The sequence below is a fragment of the Hetaerina americana genome, unplaced genomic scaffold (genome assembly GCF_022747635.1).
Source record: "Hetaerina americana unplaced genomic scaffold, ioHetAmer1.1.p SCAF_13, whole genome shotgun sequence".
Lineage (NCBI taxonomy): Eukaryota > Metazoa > Arthropoda > Insecta > Odonata > Calopterygidae > Hetaerina > Hetaerina americana.
In genome coordinates this window covers 10,324,531-10,349,242 of record NW_027286403.1, presented here as the reverse complement: position 1 = coordinate 10,349,242, position 24,712 = coordinate 10,324,531, and the positions used below count along the sequence as shown (strand labels likewise).

General features: G+C 34.5%; 1 protein-coding gene across 34 annotated transcripts in view; it reads right to left on the bottom strand.

The window, feature by feature from the left end:
• The window catches only part of bt (projectin protein bent), a 199,686-nt gene that overhangs the window by 6,060 nt on the left and 168,914 nt on the right, over positions 1-24,712 (bottom strand). For 33 of the 34 annotated variants that reach the window (XM_071583211.1, XM_071583214.1, XM_071583243.1 and 30 more), the window contains 37 exons: positions 24,309-24,514; positions 22,564-22,736; positions 21,684-21,813; positions 20,519-20,676; positions 19,690-19,927; positions 19,148-19,444; positions 18,767-18,961; positions 18,454-18,641; positions 18,099-18,371; positions 17,601-17,876; positions 17,370-17,517; positions 17,101-17,287; positions 16,279-16,394; positions 15,908-16,192; positions 15,460-15,602; positions 14,923-15,206; positions 13,132-13,901; positions 12,737-13,015; positions 10,995-11,297; positions 8,985-9,287; positions 8,736-8,847; positions 8,230-8,402; positions 6,181-6,350; positions 5,978-6,095; positions 5,686-5,851; positions 4,757-4,917; positions 4,486-4,551; positions 4,106-4,403; positions 3,870-4,003; positions 3,578-3,785; positions 3,262-3,414; positions 2,901-3,127; positions 2,491-2,781; positions 1,670-1,866; positions 1,269-1,446; positions 830-886; positions 258-418 (listed from right to left, as the gene is read on the bottom strand). In XM_071583211.1, coding sequence (XP_071439312.1) covers positions 258-418; positions 830-886; positions 1,269-1,446; positions 1,670-1,866; positions 2,491-2,781; positions 2,901-3,127; positions 3,262-3,414; positions 3,578-3,785; positions 3,870-4,003; positions 4,106-4,403; positions 4,486-4,551; positions 4,757-4,917; positions 5,686-5,851; positions 5,978-6,095; positions 6,181-6,350; positions 8,230-8,402; positions 8,736-8,847; positions 8,985-9,287; positions 10,995-11,297; positions 12,737-13,015; positions 13,132-13,901; positions 14,923-15,206; positions 15,460-15,602; positions 15,908-16,192; positions 16,279-16,394; positions 17,101-17,287; positions 17,370-17,517; positions 17,601-17,876; positions 18,099-18,371; positions 18,454-18,641; positions 18,767-18,961; positions 19,148-19,444; positions 19,690-19,927; positions 20,519-20,676; positions 21,684-21,813; positions 22,564-22,736; positions 24,309-24,514 — 7,822 coding nt within the window. The remainder of the gene's footprint in view (positions 1-257; positions 419-829; positions 887-1,268; positions 1,447-1,669; positions 1,867-2,490; positions 2,782-2,900; positions 3,128-3,261; positions 3,415-3,577; positions 3,786-3,869; positions 4,004-4,105; positions 4,404-4,485; positions 4,552-4,756; positions 4,918-5,685; positions 5,852-5,977; positions 6,096-6,180; positions 6,351-8,229; positions 8,403-8,735; positions 8,848-8,984; positions 9,288-10,994; positions 11,298-12,736; positions 13,016-13,131; positions 13,902-14,922; positions 15,207-15,459; positions 15,603-15,907; positions 16,193-16,278; positions 16,395-17,100; positions 17,288-17,369; positions 17,518-17,600; positions 17,877-18,098; positions 18,372-18,453; positions 18,642-18,766; positions 18,962-19,147; positions 19,445-19,689; positions 19,928-20,518; positions 20,677-21,683; positions 21,814-22,563; positions 22,737-24,308; positions 24,515-24,712) is intronic. The other variant, XM_071583218.1, reaches the window with a different exon arrangement.

Genomic DNA, 24,712 nt, shown 5'->3' with positions numbered 1-24,712 from the left:
AGCAAAGATGAATGAGTCAAGCTCAGTGGCTCTCTCTGTTAGGTCAAACAGCAGAATTTATTTTTTTCCACCGCCCAACACAACTGGGATTTCAAATGAATCAAAATGGAAGAGAAAAAAATTAAATTTTGCCATTATAGCCTCTTGATTTTTTTAAATACTGTAAGCCATATGGCATGGGAAGGATATTTCACTGGAAGCTAAAGTATCAGTGTGAGCCTTCCTATGAAACATGCCATCTAATCTAAAGAACTGACCTTAATTGTAGACTGCTGTTGGGTTGAGGAGCTGTACTTTGATGTGCTGCTACTATATTGGGAGCTGCTTGTATGAGAACTGCTCTGGTGACTACTGGATGTCCTAACACTTATTACAGGAGGTGGAGCTGGACGGCTTGGTGGCTCAATATATCTTCGGTCTATAAAACAGCTCAAATTACTTTATTGCTCTTACAAAATGGACATCCACGGTTAGTCATTAACAGCTTTACTCTACTCGACAAATTTAGCAGCAACAACTGTAACTAAGTGCAGTTCAATGGAATGTGCACATTATCATGATTTCCCTTCAGAATCATGACTGTTATTGTTATGAAAGGAGTTCAATGAAGAAGAAAAAGAACTACAAAATTTGTGCTTGAGTTAATGAAAGTCATATAAGAATAAAAGAAAAGAAAATTCTTCTACAAATAGAAAAATGTATTCTTGAAATAGTAATGCATTATCGTGTGTTGATTAAAAAATAGAATAGTTACAAAAATTACTTTGAAGGAAAAAGTATGGAGTGACAAAAGATCTATGCACTACATTAAAGTTAATTTGTGAGTTACCTCCAGAATACATCAATTTCTGAGCAAGTTCAGCTTGTTCAGCAGTTTCTCCAAATCCTACCGACAAAAGAAAAGTGATAGAAGCTTCTACATAAGGCCTTAAACTCTAGTGAATGCTATGCAATACAGTGGGATTAATTAGAAAAATGCTATTTGCAATTGTGCAATTTATCACGCATTAGCTAATATCTACTTGAAGCTATACCTACAAAGTGTTATGCAATAGTAAACAAGTAATCAAAATAAATTTAATAAAAGCTTACCACAAGGTCTAATGCCAAATAACTATGTTTTTCATTATTATCTAACTACAATTCTTTACAATGAAATATGAATCCTCAGAAAATTAAAGAGGCTTTTAGAATAAGGAGTAAGAGAGAGATAATAAAGATTACTCTGGCCTGTGCTACACGTTCAATTAGCTATATCAAAACTATACCTTCTACAATCACAACACAATTTGTTTCATCAGAGCCATGGATGTTGGTTGCAACACAGCGGTATTTTCCAGAATCTTCTGGCTTGCAATCAACAATTTCCATAGTTATCACGCCATCAGCATGAGTTATGGTATATTCATATCTGCTAAGTTCTCGTTTCTCCTTGAACCATTTCACCTGTATTAAGTAAAAATAAATAAATCAAGTACCATTGATTATGCTCCGTGACATCAGGGTTCCTCAAAAAACATATGCATGTTTATTATTTGTCATTATTTTCTATTTTTTATTCTTCTATGAAGCTTTTAAGTTACATTATGTGTACTGTGTTCATTCTTGAGGGCATTATTTTGAATTTTCTGTGACCAGTAAGAGATTTTGGAATATAGAAGCAGCTCACCGTTGGAGCAGGCTTTCCACTGAGGCAGCAGAGTAATTTGCATGTTTGATGAATCTGCATAACACGTGGCCTAAGGAGGAAGGTAAAGCATGGTGCACTTTCTTTTTCTTCTTGCCATAGTTGGTATCCCAGAGGTTCTCTCCTTCTAACAGGTGCTGCAGCTTCTGGACGGTATTGTGGAACTGACTTTGGAATAGCTAAAAAATATTATCAAATATTAAATTAGACAGAAGTAATAAAATGAAATTGAGTAAGAGACATGCATACATTTACAGTTATGAAATGACCACACTTTGAAGTCAAATGCTTATCTAATATTATTATGTGACCATATATTTTTGTGAATGACAAGTTGCAGTAATAGGTTTCAAGATGCTGTTTCATACAGAATGCGAAGCTACAAAGATATGGAAGGTTCCATATATCATCTAATTGACTCAGGATTTCCATTTGGATAGCAAGCACCTTTTACATACAATTCTCATGGTTATTCAGTCAATACACATTAGATGGCAGTTCGTTCCATCAGTAATTTTACCCCCTAATGCTACCAAATGAGCAGAATATTTTGATATCAGTGGAAGTTATTACGATGGAAATATATGAGATAATAAATGAAATGGAAGATAATAAAATAAATGGGTCAGCCATCCATTATTCATTTTTTTCATAGATGAGGCAGGTGAATATTTACAAAGGAGAAAATGTTATGAGAATGCGCCATTATACTTAAGGTTGCATGAGGCAGCCTTATGGAGGGTACCTTCACCATAATTTGACTTCTAAACTTATGTAAATTCTTCTATTATACTTCTACTTACGTTGAACATTCAGGAAAACCACTTCTTCTCTGTAGCCATAATGATTTTCAGCTCTTATCACATACTCTCCTCTGTCATCAAGTTTCACTCGATTAATTATGAATGTATAGTCATCACCATTGTACCGCTTCATAAACTTGACACTTTGCCTAAGTTCAGCATTATTATGGAACCATGTCAATGTAGGAGTAGCAATTGCAATGACACGACATGAGAACTTAGCACTCTGGCCTTCATAGGCAAATGTGCTTTGAGGTTTGATAACAAACCTTGGAGCTGCTTGTCTTCGATCTGTATACAATATAAAGTATGATTAGATATCTCTTTAGTCTTGAATATAAAAATCAATCATTAGAAAGAACAATTCTGACATAGCTAAGCTAAAATGTCATTTTTAACATGGTGCTCACCAAAGTATGTGTCATGGATTTTATACTTCTCAACCAAAAGTTTTCTAAGAGAGCTGTACTCAGATATTCTACCAAGAGGTAGGAGGAAGGCATCCCAATCAGGATACTTGGCCCGGATTTTATCTCTGATATTAGCATAGCGACTCTGGCTGATGGCAGTTGTTCGGTTGCTGTGGTCTCCTGTCAACCAGGCATGCTGGAGGCATTCATGAGCCGTCATTCGCTTCCTTAAAAGAAACAAGTACAGCTTCTAATAATTTCATCATCATTGATTAATCATCATCATTAATTAAATATTCAAGACTATATTAAAATATAATATAATTTGATAAATATGAAGTATTTTTCCCAAAAAACTTACTCTTTGTTCTTTACGAGTAACCTCCTAATAAAGTCCTTTCCTTCTTCAGAAACAATCGAGAATGCTTCTTCATCAAAATCCCAGTCACATGCTTTCACATTCTTAAGTGTTTCAATGTCATTTTCTCCAGCAAAAGGTGATAATCCACTCAATCTAAAAAGAAAAGATTTCTACATATAGCCGAAATATTACAGAAAATGGATTAAACTGAATTTGTAATCTCTGAAAATAATGAGCTACAGACCAATCACAAAATACTATAGAATTTTTATGAGATATGATACAAAGATGAAAAGATGTGAAATACAATACTCACAGGACATAAGCAAGCACACCAACAGCCCACATGTCTGTATAAAATCCTACTGGCTCACGTTCAACAATTTCAGGAGCAGCAAATTCAGCAGTACCAGTAGAAATCTTTACTACCTCATTAGGATCAAGTTTTGTAGCTAAACCAAAATCAATAAGTTTAACATTTGTACTATTCCTTGTCTGGCACATGATGTTTTCTGGCTTGATATCTGCAAGTTTCCAAAATGAGCTGTCAATTCAGAGGAATGATGAAGCTAAAGAATAAAATCATATAGCACTCTCAAACTACTGACCTAAATGAATGATGTTCTTTTCATGCATATGCTTTACACCTTCACAGATTTGTCGCATATAGTTGATAACTTCACTTTCAGACATTGTGTACCCTTCAGCAGTGATGCGTTCAAACAATTCACCTCCAGATAAGCTAGAAATATAATTAGTTTGTACATGAAGACAAATTAGCAAAATTATGTTTGTTAAATTGTAAAAAAAATCATACTAAAGTGATGCCATGATCAAAACATACAATTCAAATATGAGGACCATTTCATCATCATCTTCAAAGGCATCATGCAAGTTGATGAGCTTTGGATGATGCAGTTGATTCATGATATCTATTTCCTTCCTAATCAATTCTTTCTCCATCATGTGAGAAACTGGGATAAACTTGGCCGCAAATATATTTCCAGTCTTTCTTTCTCTACACCTATGCACAACACCAAATGCTCCAGTGCCAATCTCTTCAAGTATATCATAGTAATCATATACACTACTTGTCTTGATGTCAACTGGCTGCGGAACGTACTTGGAATAGATGTCAAATACTGAAAAATAAGAGATGGTAATAATGCCCATAGATGATCATAAATTACATGATTTACCACAGCCAATAAAACATGTACTAACCATAGTTGTCATAATCCTTGACCTTATCATCTGATCTTCCTCTGATTTTCTTCCCATTTTCATCAACTGTAAAAGAGCAACAAATTAAAAATGAGGATACACGTATTCATGAGAAGGGTCCTCTCATGGGAGAGGACCCTTCTCATGAGGAAGGAGAGAGAGGGGTCAAAAGACCCCTCTCTCTCCTTCAAACTGATAATAGAATCTATAAAATTTTATACTTATGGTATTAGAAATAGCTTGCCGTGAAAAAATGAAATGTTTTAGATACCTTCATACTGCTTCTTTTTGGTGACTTTTTTGCCTGAGTCCTTTGTAGTAATCAGGTCAGAAACAGTGCTTGGATCACTTCGTCCATAAACATTTTCTGCATACACCCGGAACTCATATTGATGTCCTGGACTTAGGCCAGTAATAGCCATGGTATAGAACCTAAGTGTTAATGCAAATTAAATACCCCAATCAACATCAGACTGGTGTGACATGTCATTAAATTGTTAACAGTGAAGTTGTTAACATTATCACATACATATTTCTCAAGAATTCTGTTATTTTTCTAACAGAATTTAAACATGGGCATATGATTAATTCAGATAAGTGTTCCCATGAGATTAATTGCAAGGAAATAGACCAATTGGTTCTTCTTGAGAAAGTAAGTTACAAGCATTGCGATTCCTATATTTTGCCCAATCTCACAAAACATACACAACTTCATCATTTTTAAAACATTATACATTATGTTCAATAAAGAGTGATCATATTTTTTATTCACAAAATTAATTGTGCAACATTTAATGTTTATACTAAATAGATTCACATGTAATGTGATGCAAGTTTTGTTGATGTGATTTGGGTATCAGTGGCAGCCTTTGCAAATGAACATATTTAGTTTGCCTATGCCTGCTCCTTCTACAACGCTGTTTTTTTCATATTGGCGAACAGGAAAAACTCACATTACTCAAACTCACATGGGGTTAAGTCTGAACTATAGGGAGGATGAGGAAGAAATTTAATATTGTTTTTCCTGAGATAATCATGATTTTGCAATGGGTTTCATTTAATCCACTATCCATACCATATCACAAGTATGACTCATGCACAATTTTTCCAAAACCAATTAGTAGATTATCAATGATACTCTTCTTATTCAATGATGTTCCCACAGAATTGCAGCATCAGTTTCTGACTTTAATACTTTACCTGGTATTTCCAACTCTAATCCAGCTAGACATTGGGTGTTCTCTCTTTTCAACCAAATAATTAGTGATATTGCTGCCACCATCCCACATGGGTGGTTTCCATGTCAAAGCCAAGGAGTCATGTCCAATGTTTTCAACACTTGGGAACCGTGGTGGATCAGGGCGATCTGAAAAAGACATTACTTGCTTAAAAAACCAAAGAAGATTAATGCACCCCAGTATTATTAAAAAATATTAAAAGTGCATAATAAATGGGTTATCTACTGGTACTGAGCTCATTTAATCTCACTTACCACTAATCTGAACCTTAATTATGGCTGAATCCATTCCAAGATCATTTTCAGCAGTCACTCTATATGGCCCGCTGTCTAGCTTGCTACCATCACGAATTGTGAGAATAGCATGTCTTTCCTGCAATGCAAAGAATGTAAGTATGCTAAACATCTTAAAAGCATTCCATACATTAGATGTCAAAGACATGAAAACAAACTAATACCTTAACTTCTACAGCATAATGTCCTCCTGACTCAATTGTTTCTCCTTCTCTTACCCATGATATCTTTGGTTTGGGCATGCCAGTGAATGGAATTTTAATGACAACATTTTCACCTTTGTCAAAGAATGCAGTGTCACGGAATCTTGGAGGAACATTGAGTTTTGGAGCAGCTACAAAGAGGAAAAAAAAATGATTGTCATAAAATAATAATAATAATAATAATTTTATTGGACATTAAACAAAATAGTTTTGCAATAGTCTTCGTCATAGAGATACATAGTTTAGAGATTATGGTTACATAAACACATATTACAAATCAAATATTACATATTACAGTCAAAATACATTTGGTGAGACAAATGATTGTATGTCTATCATGGACCACACAATTTTTGAATCAAAAAACTCATTTACTGAGTAGAATGCTTTTTTAGTCAGCCAGTTCCGGATAACTTTCTTAAACTTGGGCACACTCACAACTTTAGCCTCAGAGGGCAATCTATTAAACAAACGAATTTTTAGAATATTGAAAGAATTGCTGTTCTTGGCTAATCTGCAATAGGGAATGTCTAGTGTATCGCTGTTCCTTGTATTATGAGAATGGAAGTTAGACCTTTTCTCGAAAGAGCTAAGGTTTTCCTTGACATTACATAGGCATTTATAGATATACAGACTATGCAGAGTCATGATGCCCAAATTACAGAACAGAGGTTTACAATGTTCTCTTGGGGGTGAAAAGGAAATAATTCTGACTGCCTTTTTTTGCATCTTAAATAACATATTTGTGGAAGGTGAGTGGCCCCAAAGTACAATACCATAGTCAATGTGGCAATGAAATAAAGCATAGTATACCTGAATAAGGAACTCTTTTGGAATAATATATTTGAGTTTACGTAACATATACACAGCCTTTGACAATTTTCCAAGTGTGCCCAGTATGTGAGCCTCCCAAGTCAATTTTTGGTCGAGTTCGAAACCAAGTAATTTAATGGTACTCGGGGGATTAGATATGGTACTTAGTGAGAAGACCAGGGACTGAGTTTTATCATTATTTAGAACCAGACCGTTTGCAGAAAACCAGTTTGATGCTTCTGATAAACACCAATTGGTTATAGTACTAGAATTAACATTCTTAGACTCGTGAACAAAAGTGGTATCATCAGCATAGAGTATGGACTTGCAGGAGACATTTAACGGTAGGTCATTAATTAAAATAAGGAATAAAAGAGGGCCAAGGACTGATCCTTGAGGAACTCCATAGACTAATTTCAGGGGTGAGGAAAGATTGTTATTAGTGCAAACACATTGGGATCGATCAGTGAGATAGGACTCACAAAATTGTAATTCAAGATCATTGAAACAATAATAATGAAGTTTTTCCAGAAGAATTGGATGAGCAACACAGTCAAATGCTTTAGAAAGGTCACATGCAGTTATAACAATGGAGGATTTACTTAGAAAAGCATTTAGAATTTGATTAATTGCGGACTCGACAGCTGAAGTAGTGGAGTAGCCTTTACGAAAGCCAAATTGCGAAGGAGAGAATAAATTGTTAACTTGAAAGTGCTCATAAACCTGAACCTTAATAGCCTTTTCAAAAATTTTACAAATATGAAATGAATGAGCTTAAATTATTTAAAAAAATTGTTTAAATGCATAATCTACTCTAAGCCCCATATAATATTTCTTCCAAAAATTGATTTACACAGAATTTCAAATCAAAAGAACAGTTTTTTTTACCAGTTACACAAATACTTGGGTACTAATAATTTCTCACAATCAAAAATGGTACTGTCCCATATTTATGTCAAAGTAGATCATTAGTTTATACTCATGAGGCTTGGGATATACTCATTTCCCCATCTCTCCTTTTCCTGAATTACATATCAGTCGCAATATGTCATTTTTTGCCACTGTCATTTGCTCAAACCTTATCAAAATCATGTCTAGAGACCAAATCAAGTACTGCCATTTACTTGGTATGATAAGCTGGTTATGTAAAATGCAGAAATTGTCAATGATATTTTGCTAAATATTACAAGAACTTACTCATAATTATCAGTTCTGCTCTCGTTGACTTTACTCCAGCCTTGTTCACTGCTCTGCAAACATACTCATCTGCATCCTCACCAAATACATCATTGATAATTAATGAGTAAGTCTCTCCTTCTTGAAGCATATGATACTTAGATCCACGAGTAACCTCCCTAGCACCCTTGTACCTATAAGTAAAGAGAATAATAACATACTCTTGCAGTTTGATTACAATTTTTGCGACATTATATACCATTATGAAATTGAAATTTAATTGACTAAGAAATATCTTACATGAAAAAAATCAACCATATGGCAAGCATGTCAGGTTGAATAAAATCTCACTACATTTAAGGACTAAGGATACAATGGGAGTTATGTAGAACTGGTATGTACTAACAATAATCTTATATCCATAAAATGATTTCAGTTGATTATTTGGCAATAGAATACGTGAAATTTAATTAATTGATGGATTACAATGTTTACAACGAATTGAAGCAAATAAAAATGTTCAATACCATGTAATATTTGGTTTTGGAGAACCAGTAATTTTGCATTGGAACTGAGCATTCTTGTACTGGACAGCCATGACCTTCCTGAGAGGGGTGACAATTTCGGGTGGTGTAGCAGCTGAAATTAATTTTTTAAAGTTATTAATACATCATAATAATGATTCAATGCAGAGTAAGCAATTTGATATTTAAATCATCAATTCTTGACAGAGAACACTCAATCTGAATATGATCACCATGATGATGAGAACTTACCCTTGGGATCCTTAATTTTAACAGAGGTTGATGCAGTTGATGGTGGACTAAGGCCAGCTTCATTTTGAGCAAAGACACGGAATTCATACTGTCTATCCTCAATCAAGTTGCTAATGTTGATTTGAGGAGTGATGCAAATGATTTGATTAACACGCTGCCATGCCTGAGAACCAGCCTCTCTCTTATCCACCCAGTAGCCCTGGATGCGAGAACCACCATCAGATTCAGGTTTATCCCAAGACAAGTTGACAAAGTCTCCTCCAACTTCAGTGACCTTTGGTGTTCCAGGTGCAGATGGTGGATCTTCATAAGAGAAACATATGGTTAGAATGAAAATTAATAACTCTTCTGGAGCATGAAAATTTCACAAACACATCATGAATTTAAGGAGGATATGACACAGAAACAAAGTTCAGATGAATGAATGTAACTGAGAGAATGATAGTACCAACAAAAATATCTTTTTGATCTGTAATAAATTATGCTATACCCCGGTGCTTCAGCACACAGGATTATGCAACACAATGATAAAAAACAAAGACCAGGGGTATTGCTAGTTTGGTTTTATCAGTGGCAAGCTGGCAACACTAATAGATTGAGTTAACTTTTTGGTAGGAAAGCTTCATGTGGCATAGGTATCACAAAGGCTGATAGGTGCATGCACAATCATTCCTTACTCATTAAATTCAACTAAAAGCCTTGGATGTTCAATACCTTGATGGGTGGCATCGGTGGTATAAGATTCTTTTTATATATCTTATTAAATCATTATTATTCAAATTAAAATCAAATATCATTTACACATTAATATAAAATGGCAATTTTATGTGGATTAATGAAATACTTAATATGAGTGGTATCTATAATAGAACGGAAAGGACAAGATTGAATGCATTTATTGCAAAATGAAATTTTTGATTGTGTGAAGTAAAGTACAAGGGGTGCGACGTAAGTGAAAATAATGGGAATGACTTTTCAGGAGTTGACAATAGTATGCGTGGTAGTCAGGGATTATGCAAGAGGCTGATACATGTAAGGAGGTACAAGTTGATATCCCCTATATTTTTTGGTATCTTTTCCTATGCTGCTATTATAAATTTTTCTGAGTACCTGTGTAAATTGGCTTTAGAAAAGTTATGCCTGTACTCATTTGACATCAGTGCATAAGATGCTATAATATGCAAGAGTGAAAACATGAAAGTTCTGGAGAAATTTTGAATGATTGTGACCCTAGTGAGAGATAAAGAATATTATGGGATATCAGTGGTTGGTATTAGAAGAGATACCTTTGAGAAATGGTAAGGCCATATAGTGATTCTATAATGATTATGGTGAGAAGTATTTTACTTGGAGGATGAGAAAACAGTTGCCTTGAAAGCATGGCTTAAAAAATGTAGTTTTTGTGTACATGGAAAAGAGAGGATTCTAAGAGGACTATTGAGTTTGCCAAATGTGACCAGATAGGTTTGGTAAAGGGCACAATAGTATTGAGAGAGAGAGAGAGAGAAGAACACTATTTAGTAGGCTTAAAAGAAGACATGGGAGGAAGTTGGCTGCAAGAAAGATAGGCCCTACAAAGTGCATGATTCAAAGTATAAGAAAAAAGTTGCAAACCAAAAAAGTGGAAAATGCATTTTGATTACCTACAAATGGATAAGCTGAACTTGATTCAGATGGAATGGAAAATATATATTGAAAACAGAAGTGCATTTACTGAAGAGAGTTAAAAAGGACCGTTTACAGCTACCACTTTTTTACCTCATTAACTTAATTATTACATGATAATAGAATGCTGCAGCACAGCTGCTAACCATTTCTTTCTTTATATAGTTGAAAAGCAACTGTTATGATCACAAATATCTGTAAAATAAATTATTTAGAGAAATGGTACACCTAGTTATTGTGTAATTTGGAATTTAAAAACATCTCCATTTCTTTAAAGAATTGACCATACATAATTCAAGTAATTTTTTTAAAGACCTATTCTTAAATTGCAATTGATATACATACCAAATGGCGCCTTGGCTTTGATGGGATTTGTGCCTTCCAGTGGAGGTCCCATTCCATTTTCATTTACAGCCATTATCCTGAAGAGATATTCTTGTCCTTCTGTCAAGCCTTGCACAACAAATGTTGTGTCTTTGCAGAAGCTTGAAACAATGATCCAGTGTGTGTGACTGATGTCCCTTCTTTCCACAACATAGTGAGTGATTTTCATGCCACCATCATACTGGGGTGGTTTCCAATAGAGAGTGCAAGTGTGCTTTGATATGTCGGACACATCCAGTGGTCCAATGGGTGGTCCTGGTAAGCCTTAAAATAGAATATTACAATACATAAAACAATGCCTTTCCACAGTACTGCCTGAAAATTAAGGAAATTCATCAAAAATGCAACATTATACAATGTTTACTTATTGTGGTAGCCATAAGGGTTGCCTAATCACTTAAATGAATCCAGAATTCAAAGAATAATAGTTGTAAATGCATTTGATTTCCTATTACAGAGATAAATTCATTGCAATTCATATGAAAATGAAAAATATGCATGTTTATGACAGTTAATACTAAATATGTTGTAATCGTACTAGTAGAATTACTTCTATGCAAATGGATTCACATTTGCCCTGGCATGCACCACAAGAAAAATTTAGTCAAACTTGTCCTTAGAGCAGGTCAGCTTGTATTTCAATGAAGAAATGAAGAAAATATAGTTGAAGAGGTTTTGCTTGATTATGTGTTTCTTTGCCATAACTGATACATTTTTACTTATTAAAAACTGATAAGCTGGCAATAAACACTTAGAATAGATAAAAATGTCATCCTCTGCATGCTGAACTTCTTCTTTGTTGAAAATCTCAACATTTGTTTTGATTAAATTAATCTTGATCCCATGCCTATCACACTCATTTCCTAATGCACTCAGCAATGATTGTAACCCCTTGGTTGACTGGCTAACTAAAGAGTGAACAACTGTAAACCTCAAAAATTCTATAGATTCCCTATCCACTTTCATTCCTGCTTCTAGCTCTTCCCATGCATACCATAACACTGCATATTCATTGAAAAGGATATTTATATAATCAAAGAAAAACTCTCACAGTATTTCCGTGAAGCATGGTGAAATCTAGAGTTCTTTTATCTGGTATAATTTATGGGGGTTTCATATAACACAGGTAACTTAATACAACTCATACGAACCAACTAAATTCTCACTGGTATTTTAATCCTAAAATCAATGAATGTAAAATCATGCATCATACATGTCATGGTGATTTTACCCTAAAATCAATTAGCAAGGAATACTGATAATATCAGCATATTTATTAAATTTCATAGAATCATATGAGCCATTACTAAATATCGATAAAATACTGTCATAAGGATGAATCATTTTTCATATTTTACAACTAAAACTTTGACTTTTCATCCTACAAGTACATTTTGGCTGATCAAGAGAGTTAATAATTTTGTTAGATCATAAATTAGCAACATAAAATTTCATAAGGAATATTTTCGAAATCAGAACTATGGAGATAACCATGGGTTTCCCTATCCTCTAAAAAAAGTAACTTTTGAAAAATTAACTACTCATTTTTTTGAAAAAAAATAGTAATAATTTACCTAGGATTTATCATCTTAAAATAATATGGATTGATAAACTCTCATTTTATATTTTGCCTTTACTTTAAAACAAGGCTATAATGAGCATTTTGCTTCATTGAAAGGCATAATAAAGAAAAAACCTCTTACCAGTAATATGAACAGTAAATGATGCTGATACACTTCCACTGTCATTTTTACAGGACAGTGTGTATGTTCCAGCATCTGATTTGGTGATTTCCTTGATGAAAATGATGAGGTATTCATCAAATACAGTGTATTTAATATGGGTTGATTCAACAACAGCTTTTCCATCTTTGCTGAGAACCACTTCCATTGGCTGGTCTCCAGAGTAAAATATTTTGACCTTGGTATTATCCCCTTCAGGTAGGTACAAATCACCAGGCATTCTATCAATTCGTGGTGGTGCTAAAATGATAAAAAGGGCATTAATGTAGAAATCATGATACATATCAGGTCTCAACAAATATGCATGTGTATGCACTCAGTTAGGCAGATAAGCAGATTTCTAGAGGTTAACTTACATCCTATTTTGAGTCTTGCTGAGCATGTAACCGAGCCGACAGCATTACTGGCTTCACATACATAGTCACCTTCATCCCCATCCCTAACATCAGAAACAACTAGCCTGAAAACACCATTTATCTGTTCACTCCTAAATCTTCCACCCAATGTGAACTCTCGTCCATTCTTCAACCACCTTGAAGTAGGCGTTGGGCGGCCTGATGCTTCGCACTCCCAAACCAGCTGCTTACCCACTGGCACAGCTACAGTGTTCAGGGGCCTGACAAATTCAGGCTTGATGCCACCCTCCACTTCACATATTTTAACAGGAGTTGTGCATGAGCTGGGCTCACTCTTTCCTGCGGCATTCACAGCAAAAATGCGGAATTCATAGTCACCCTTTTCTATGAGATTAAGAACGGTGTATTCACAGTCTGTAACATTATAGTCATTGCACTTAACCCAAAAGGCTCCTCCGACCTCACGCTTTTCAATGATGTAGCCAGTAATCCTGCTACCTCCATCTGACTTTGGAGCTTCCCATTTGAGGTCCACATAGTTCTTTCCGACCTTAACCACTTTGGGTGTGCCTGGGGGAGAAGGCACATCAAACTTTCCTTTGAGTTTGAATTTAGATGATGGAGGTGATGGCTTGCTGAAGCCAGCTGCATTCTTAGCCCTTACTCGGAATTCATATTCCCTACCCTGAAGTAGACTGTGCACAATATAAGTTGTGTCCTTGACCAAATAGTCATTGGCAACTCTCCATTGCTGATCTTCAACCACATCCCTTAAAAATAAAGAAAAGTTACCAATGAGCAACAAACATAGCTTTTACATTGCTACAGATGAGCAGCAGGTTGCATTAAGAAATGTTCATGCACAAAATAAAAAGAAAAATATCAATTTCTTTGGTGAGAGAATTATGGACAAATTTCAGTCCAAGAAATGCACTCTAATTGTGGTAAATAATATAAAGCTTCACATATTCAGCCAAAACTTGAAGTCGTATTTCATTTAAGGTCCAAAAAATAATAAATGCCAGTAAACATTCCAAAGTTCGCAGAAAATATAATATGACGTGCCATAGAGCCTCCACTGTATATTAAAATATCATGCACAATTCTAAAGGTAAAAAATTCCCTTTAGGACAAGTAGGGAACTAACAGCTACTCTTAGAAGTGCAATTAAAAGGTTAAATTAGATTTATTTGATTATCTTAGCATCCAGAAACATGCAGGGCGAATAGGGAATATTGTGAGCATGAGCAATAAAATACAACTTTAAAGCAATCTTAAGTAAATCAATTGTTGCAATTAATTGTAAATGGCAGGGAGTGTAAGGCAGAATGGTATACAATAAGAAGTGTAAGTAGAGTGAAAATTAAAATAATTTTAAATTGAAAAAAATCATTCTTAATAAAAGATAATTGCTTTGTGAGATAACAAATGTTTTTGTACTTATAATTAAATCACTAAAATACCATTTCTCATCATTAACACCTCTATCCCATGCCATACTCAATAATATTATTTGTTCATTATCTCAAATATGCTTCAGAGTTGTGTCTCAAGACTAACACACATGACAATACTTATTGGGTACTGCTAAGTGTACAATGCTACATGAATATAGACTTTGAAAATAAGTAGAGCACCATGCATCTGACCAATAGAAGGTCAGATGCATGGGACCTGACAATGGTTAATTAATACTAGATGGAATCATTCAATAAAAAATAAGCATAGAAACATCCACTAAGTTGCTTAGCTCCATTTCCATAGCAATAGTTCAACTTGTATGAAGCATACCTATATTCAATTTTATAGCCTTGAATCCTGGCACCTCCATCATGACGAGGACGGTCCCAGGTAAGAGTGATATTGGTGCTATCCCAGTCTGAAACATGGGGTTGTCCTGGTGGATCTGGGACAGTGAAGGGGAATTTTGCCATGATTGGAGAGTCTGTTTCCAGTGGGTCACTCACTCCATACTGATTCTCAGCTCTAGCTCGGAAGTTGTACTTCTTGTTGGGCTCCAAGCCTATCACATCATAATGACAACTTCGGACAAAACTGCTAACCTTGAACCACAGCTGAAATTAAAAGGACATTTCAAATGAGTGAAATATTTACAAAGAACATGGAGCAATAATGGACTTAAATCAGCATCTTAATCACAAAAGCAATAATTTTCAAAACTGAGGTTTAAACACAATGTACAAGGTGAAGCAAATGGAGGGAAAAGTATTTTATATGGGCCCATAAAAGCAGCTACATATTTTGAATTTGAACAATTCCATTATCAGATAATCATCACCACAGGAAATAATGTTCGAGAAGACTTACTCCAGTAGATGGATCTTGTCTTTCCACAATATAATTTGTGATTGGTGATCCACCATCATCATGGGGTGGCCTCCATGATAGTGAGCAAGTTTCAGGAGTGATATCAGATACATCCAATGGGCCAATAGGAGGTGAAGGTTTGTCTAGGAACAAAAAAAGTGAAAAATTAAGTACTAAATCAACTTTTCAATACAAAGTAAACATACACAAAATCAATATGAAACAATGACAGGAAGACTGATAGGACAATAATTTTTTTGGTAAGCTTTCAATGGAAGAAGATTGTAAGTATATTATGAGGAAATAAGCTTCTACCAATATTTTATGAATAAATTCATTAAATTAAGTATTTAATATTAATTCAAAACCTACTCCCAGTAAACACCTCAGCTCAAGTCATAAAGATAAGTTATCAGATACCATTTAAAAAATACATAATAACTCTTACCAACAACAAGAACCTTGCAAGTTGCAGAGTCTGATCCCTCACTATTGCTGAGCTGAATGGTGTAGCTACCAGAATCTGAACGTTTTGCACACTTATTCAGGAAGACAGTTGTGGTTGTTGAGGTATCAAACTTGATTCTCTCACTCGGAATAACTTCTTCACCATTAATTGTCCAAGTTGGTTTTGGTTTTGGAATAGCAGTGAATGGAACTGTAATAGTGAATTCCTCTCCAGCTATTACAGTCATATCACGTATGCTCAAGTCACTAGTAATCTTAGGAGCACCTGTATTAAAAGACATCACATATTATATATTAAATTGCAGCAACATGTATTTTTAAATTACTATTTCAGTTGAAATGAACTCTTACATGGTGGTGGTCTACACCAGATGGAATCAGATGAAGAACTGTAAGGACCCTGGCCAGCAGCATTTACAGCAGCCACACGGAATTCATACTCATGATTTTCAATTAGATTAATTACCCTGAAAATCAAATCATTTAAAAAGTTAGAGATAGTGCAGAAATACTAATACAAGGATTCCGTTGGGATTGCTAAATTTCAAGTGTAATTTAATTTTGTACATTGGGAGTATTATTCAATATTTCTGAAAGTTTACCGGAATGCTATCACAATCCTTTACATCTAGGGAGGAAAGAGCTTTCTTGTTGCTCAGCTTTTCCTAACTTTATACTTTTAACATTGCATGGTGTTAAAAATTAAAAATCATTCATCTTATTTAAAACCTGAGGCCTTACAAGAAGAAAAATTACGGCGATAGTTCTACTAGGGAACCAATAATTATATTTTTTCTAAATCAGTTCAAGTAAAACATTTAATCAGTTTAGTCTAAATAATGCAGTTCTAACTTGAACCATGTAGAAGTTGCCTAATTTTATCCATGAAATACTTGGAAAGCACTTATAATGAGTCACCACAGTACTAAAACTCCATCGATAAAAAAAGTTTAAAATGGTGACTTTTTAGAGGAATAAAAAGTATTCAGTGCCACACATCAAATCAATTCATTGAGAACATGGCTATGCTCTTTTACAATCTTGATTTGGCAATCATGATAATATATGAAATGCCATTTCAATGAATTTTAGGTATTGGGTAACTGTTAATGGAGTCAATTAAAAGGATAAGCAGAAGCTAGTCATAAGGAATCACTATAAAATCCAACTTACTTCATTTGAGTGTCAGGACAGTGAGCATGAGAAGCTTTGGTCCATTGATCATCACTGATCAGCCTCTTCTCAACGACATAACCAGTAATGGGAGAGCCTCCATCATGGCGAGGTTTAGTCCAAGAGATACTGATAGAATCTTCTGTCGACTCAACCCCCCTTGGTGCACCAGGAGCCCCGGGGACATCTTTACAAAAATTAACATAGGTCAATGAAGCTCGTGAAAATTGAGAAAAATTAGAATACCAAAAATACAATGTAGAACTCACCAAATGGATGTCTAGCTCTCACAGGATCAGATGTCACAGCAGGATCTGACACACCATATTGATTCTCAGCCATTACACGGAATTCATACATTTTTCCAATGACCAAGTTACGTATTCTACAGAATGGTGTGGTAATATAACTACTAACCTGTAAATAAAAATTTTGCCATTTAGTAACAGGCTCTATGACGGTAATATTTGATTAATTTATTTGAAGAAGTGCAGTTCTACCTTGGACCATGTAGGAGTTCGTGATTCCTTCTTTTCAACAATGTAATTAGTAATATCTGATCCACCATTATCTTTAGGTGGATTCCAGAAGAGTGTAAGAGCATCACCAGCAAACTCATCTGCCCTAAGATTTTCAGGTGGTCCAGGGCGATCCAGCACACGAACATTGATGGTGGCTGTATCAAAACCAGACTGGTTCTTGAGCTGAAGCCTATACTGTCCGGTGTCTGACCTCTTGGAGTTCTTCACAACAATGCTAGCATATTCATCAGCAAGCTAAATAAGTAAAAGTGCAAAAAAGGTTGGATAAAATGAACGTATACACTAACTTTTGGTTAATATTCAAATTTTCCCACAAAGACCGATATTGAATATCTTAATCAAACTCTATTCATAATTTTGGAAAATTTTACACGAGTGTCATTGTTTTTATATATGGAATGAAACCTTTACATTTCTCACTAAATTCAGAAGCATGACTGAGGTTTTTAAACAAACCTGCTGGAATGTCCTGTCATCTTCTTCCATAAGGTTGTCATTAGCAAACCATGAGGCAACAGGTTTGGGGAAGGCAGTATAAGGTACGTGAATGGAGAAGTCTTCTCCAGCTCGTACAGTAATGTCACGGACACCTCCCAAGTCCATGCATGGTTTATTAGGCTGTTCTTCAATGAGAATGCTTGTGCTAGGACGGCTTGGATCGGAGCGGCCAACATCATTCACAGCAATGACTCTGAACTGATATTCATCGCCTTCTTTCAAATTAGGGACCTAGAGGTAAAATAATTACTAATCTCCATTCAACTGACAATTGATCAGTATTTCAACACAAAAATTAATTTATTTTATTTACCTTGAACACATTGGCTGGTACAGGAGTTTCATTGACATCTGACCAATCAGCATCTTCCTTGGCTTTCTTCTGGATAATGTAGCCCTTAATTTTAGAGCCTCCATCACTGCGGGGAGGTCTCCAGGAAAGTGTAACACTATCCTTAGTGATTCTATCAGGCTTAGGAGGTTCAGGAGTATCAGGTTTGACTGAAAAAGGATTTAATATTTTTATATTTAATTTTAAACTCAAAAATCTACCAGAGTATTTTTTAAAAATGAAGATCAATAGGCCATGTTAAGGGAGAAGTAATTTGCATCAAAAAATTACTCACAGCGCTGTGCTTGAGCTGTAATTGGATCAGTGGGTTTACTGGGTTTACCAGGTCCAGCCTCATTCACTGCAATAACTCTAAACTCATAGCGAGATCCTTCTCTCAGGTCTTGAGCGGTGAAGCTGGTATTTGGTGTTGGATAGTTATTACACTTGATCCATTCACCACCTCTCTCACGTTTCTCCACATAATAGCCTGAAATGGTAATTGTCATTTGTGTCATATTTATTCCCCATCATAAGATTTTTTTTCACTGGCAGTTGTAGATTTAAGGCCTTAAGTAGTTAATACATATCTGTGACATAAATCCATTTCCTATTATTTATATTTTGTTCTCATTAAATTTATTAACATGCAGAATGGTGAAGAGAGAATATATACCAGTGACAGGTTTTCCTCCGGTGACAGTGGGTGGATTCCAAGAAAGACTACAGCTGTTTGGACTGTATGCTGTGATATCTGGGGTTCCTGGTGCATCAGGTGGATCAAATGGACTCTTGGCTACCACAGGCTTTCCTTCGAGAGGTTCTGAGACACCATAAATGTTTTCAGCTCTCACACGGAATACATATCGTTTGCCTTCACTCAGCCCCTTGACAGTGAATGACGGCTTGGGGCAAAAGCCTGGAACTTGTCTCCAGCTGTCAACTCCATATTCAGTCATTTCCACAATGTATCCTGGATGAATTCCAAATTATTTTATGAAAGTAATTTCTTTTAATTGCAAGGAGAGAAGTATCAGTACGCAGTGTCCATTTAGAGCAAAAGGAATTGATGTAATGTTATGAATAGTCATTTTTTAACTTTATCATACTACTCTCCTTTTATAAGTATAGCATTTTTATCCAAATAATTTCAAAAAATTAGTAAACTTTTAATAAATATGTATATTTAAATATTCAGCAATAAATTAATCAATTTACCTGTGATGTCACCACCACCATCATCCATAGGAGGGCTCCATGACATTGATACACTGTCTTGTGTAGTATTTGTATAGGTAAGAGGACCCTTAGGCATTCCAGGTTTATCAACAACTATAACCTCAATGTCAGCTGAATCTTTTCCAAAGTCATTCTTGGCTGTAATGGTGTACTTTCCAGAGTCATTTCGGGTAGATGCTTCTACTCTCAAATTGGTGGCGTCACTATTGGTCTCATACTAAAATGGAAAAATATTAGCTAAAATAATCTTGAAATATGAATAGGAAGGGAACTTATTAGGTGAAAAGATGAAAGTATATCAATAAGATAAAAAATGCACTTCAACTTTTCAAATGCTGCTAATTCAGCTAACATTATAAATGGAAATTTCTGATCAAAAGTTTTCATGTTATTTATAATATGTGAGACAAATCTTTGGGTTTGTGCTCAAATGTTATTTTCTATAGTTTTCATTCATTACATGACCTAAATAAACAAAATTGATAAATTGTAATCATAAAATTTAATTTACACTTTTTAGAAGCTAAATTTTAGATTTGTTTATATATGACAATTCTCTCTTTAAATTGAACAAAAACACTTTATTTCATCTGTCAAATGAATTATTTTACATGCATTATCCAGGTAATCTATCAATGTATTACATTTATATTTACGTTTTTGAAAAACTAACTCTGATATTTAGTTTTGGTTCTGTTTTATAATAGATTGACAGCAGAGAACTATTTGTTCCATTGATGTCATGTTCTACTGTGACATAAAAAATCCTAAGAATTGTGTCAATCACTTCTAAGCAACTAATGCTTACTGATATTCTGTTTGAATCAGGCAATCTGAGGCTATTCTTGGTCCATTCCACTGTGGGTGTTGGTGCACCAGTAATAGGAATATTCACAATGATAGGCTCTCCAGCGCGAACCTTGATCTTTTTACCAATGATTCCATCCAGATAAAGCTTTGGTTTCTCTGCAAAGAAAATATATTAATTATTTAGAAGAATTTTTCCATCATGCAAAAGTTTATTTCTGTGGTATTCTCACAGGAAAAAATGACACCATCTGTATTTGATTTCAAAAAAGAACAATAAAGCCATATTTGCAAGATAATTTTTTTTTATACACCCCAAAGCTAGAGCGGAATATTCACTGAAGAGGAAAATACATTCTGAATGTTGTTTTTGTGCTCTATGGCCACACAAGAAAGAAGCCAGAAAGGGAATGCTAAGCAATTAAATAGCAGATAATTCACAAGGGGGATGGGAGGGTAACCCTGACACAATATAAGGGCAGGAGGAGAATATTTACTTTAAACAAACAACTTAAACACATTACTATCTCTGTGATCCAAGTTTTCTGATGTGCACAATATATTGCTCACTTTTTTCATTTTATAACATGTATGTATAATTGTTATCTAGCAAAATTTTCAAGCTGCACACTGCCATGCTGTTTCATTTGCGATTCAAGGCATTTCTTACATGCCATATTGACTGTTTAAACATTTCCTCTCTTTTAAAACAAGTATACACATGTAGTTTTGAAAAATGTCTCAAGCTCCCTCCTCCTTCCTTCCTTAATCATTGATCTTCTTTAATAAGTCCTCACAGTTCAAGAGAAGCTGACACTTCAATCTAGTGGAAGAATGTAGCAGTACAAATAAAATTAATTCTGCTAAAGGAGTTAAAAACATGATGTGTGAAATAATAAGGTAGGCTGTAAACCAAAGCTGGTCAAATTACAAAGCACAACACCAAGAGTACCTTGGATTGCCTCCAAGGAAAGAGTTTCCACGGAATTCTTCCAATTTTTGTGCTCCCAATAGGGTTTACCGAATTGTGCAAATAAATTAAAATTTTATTTTATCAAATATTCATCAAAATTTGCAAACTATTCTAACATAGAAATGATGTGTTTGATTCACTTTTAAGTGAACTTCAGAAGAGGAAATAGAAAATCCAAAAAAGCAAAACCAACCTCTCATGGGTTTGGCAGCAAATGGATGTGAGGTGTCACTTGGTTTTCCAGGTCCAGCAGCATTCACTGCAGTAACTCTGTACTCATATTGATGACCCTCAGTGACTCTGTCATCAAAGTACTCCAGGTGCTGAAAAGGGTATGCAATATTTGTCTCAAAATAAAGAAATAAGAAGGCATGTGAAATGAAAATACAATCAATTATTCTGATCAGTATAGTCAAAAGTTACCTACACAAAGTATAAAAACTATCAAATCCTGCACTTTATTAGCATTAAAAATCAAATCATAATTATATCACTGATTTATAAATTATCCATTAAAAACTAGACCAGGCCGGTGTCAGAATGGAGTAATTTTTTTAACAAATCAGGCAGGCTTGGTCTAATGAAATATATGGCAATTTAAATGCAAAACTAGTGAATATTAATTATTTTTCAACTTTATTGAAAAATAAAATATTCATCACAGTAAAATATGCATCTACCATTCAGTAAAAACATTTAGAAAGAAATACATAAATGTAAGTGGTGATTTATAAGAATCATAATACTGCACTATATCTTTTGAAAATCTATAACTTTTAAGATTTTCTTCATTCAGTATCCATATTTTTTAACAATATTCATCCCTGAAATGGTATGAGCAAAATCAGAAAAATGGATAGTTTATACAAAAAATTTCCTTCAATGGGCCTGTGCATCAATGATTGGTGCATATAAATGATAAAACAGACGTTTCCATTGATATCAACATTATCAGCTGGCTCAATCAATCTAAGCCTGAATTAGCATGGGATGAAGCTATTTTCAATAGGTGGTACGTCAACTAGTAAATATCTCAGAGGGCTGATATTTTACAGCAAAAAATTATCAACTACCTTAGTTGGATCCTTGGTGAGCTTAATCCAGCGACCAGTCATACGTTCACGCCTCTCAACTTCATATCCCAAAATTGGAGACCCACCATTGCTGATAGGAGGTGTCCATTTGATCTTAATGTGGTCCTTATCGCTATCCACAGCATCAGGTCTGCCAGGACGTCCAGGAACATCTTAAAAAAAAGAATAACCAATTATGGGAATTATGAAAGAAGAGACAATTTAAAAAGGTAAGCAAACTGCAAATTTCAAACAGAATAGTTACAAATGAAAACAAAAGGATGGCCTGACAATGATACTAACTAATGTATGGAGAAGGGAATGAAAAGTAAAACCTCAAGATAAACCAAAATTAACTATGGTAATAATTTGCAGTTGAAATAGGGAAGATAATCTCTGAATAAGAATTGGCAATGATACAATGTAACAAGTAGAAAAGTTCTCATTTTTAAGCACCAGGAGTTGGTAGATGGACATACCAAGAAGGAAATTTCAATACTATAGGTTTTGAAAAGGAGAATTAATATCTCAGAAACAGTTAGCAATGGAAAATAGTACTAATGGTAAAAAGCACAAGCATATACATAAGGAAGTAATTCATGAAAACTTGTACAAGAAATTTACTTTTATATAACTTAGATATGGATGACAAGTACAGCAGGGGTGCTAAAAGAGAATAATGGAAAGTAACTGGATAGAAAGAGCAATAATGAAGGAATAAATATATGTAAGAATTAATGAATAGAGAAGCCTATGGTGAACACTTTGAAGGACAAGGAAACTAATTGGACCCATTCTGAAGAATGTCAGTTCAATTGATCCTCAGCCATGGTTATTATTCAATAATAACAATAATTTAGGATCTTAATTGAACAAACTCAAGAGGGGAAAAGTAAAAGAGGAAGGCCAATGATGAATTAAGAGAAGCAAGTAATGGAAGATTTCAGTATAGGGAGCTATGAGGTAATGGAGATATTAGAAGGGAACAAGACACTATGAAGAGCTGCTTCAACCAATACAAGGATTGATAACTCATTATGACTAGCATTAAGAAGTGAGATTGAAGACAAATAATAAAGACGCCAACACAATTCCATTTAAAATTAAAATTAAACACTAAATATGGATCAATAAAAATGATGAAGTAAAATTATAACAACAACATTGCTAAGGACAGAGATTGGTTTCAAGAGGAAATTCACCATGCCTCAGGAGAGAATTACTATTTTTTCCTGAATATTAACTATGCACATCCTAATTGTAACTGCATTTTAGAGTTGGGCTCATCTGGAGACAAATATGAGTCCTGGTCTACAGCTATAACCTTTTTGAACATGCATGACTGAACAAGTAAACTGGAAGAAGGATTTTTTTAAAGACATCTATTTCAATTGGGAGCCAAGAACACCAAAGTTAATCTTTTTATTTATAATGAACTAAACTGAATTTTAATTACACTATGAATATTAATATTTAACTTCTTGCGTCAATTGATTTTTAAACTTCGAAAGTCCTTTCACAAAAAAACATCATAGAATGTTCTGGAGCCCAGCACCTCCCATAGAGATTTTAAATGGAAAAAAATTAGTTTGCAGATTTGTTACCTCAAATTTACATCAGATGCAAAATTTACATTTCTAAATAATTTACCCACAAGCAAACAAAGATTGCAAAAAACCTTTTTGACATTGGAATATTATTTAACAGAAACTAAGATGGGGTACATAAAATCTTGGTGTACATACCAAACTGGTTCTTGGCAACAACAGGCTTAGTTGTAACAAGAGGTTCAGACCGTCCTTGAAGGTTCTCAGCAGACACTCGGAATTCATACTTGGTTCCTTCAATGAGGCGAGGCACAGTGGCATGGTTGTACTTGGGGTTGACATAAGCAACAGCTGGGACCCATCCTCCACCATGAGTCAGATCCCTCTTTTCAATCACATAAGCACTGGAAAAGGGAGATTAAATAAATAATAGACACCTGTAAACATCTAAAATGTTACTTATATAATACAGAAATTAGGTACCTAAAAATGCTAAGAAGGTATGAAAAGATTAATGCAATTTTAATAATGCATAATGCACAAATAAATAAACAAGAGGAACCAAACTCTGACTACACAAATAATTAAAACTCCAATGACTT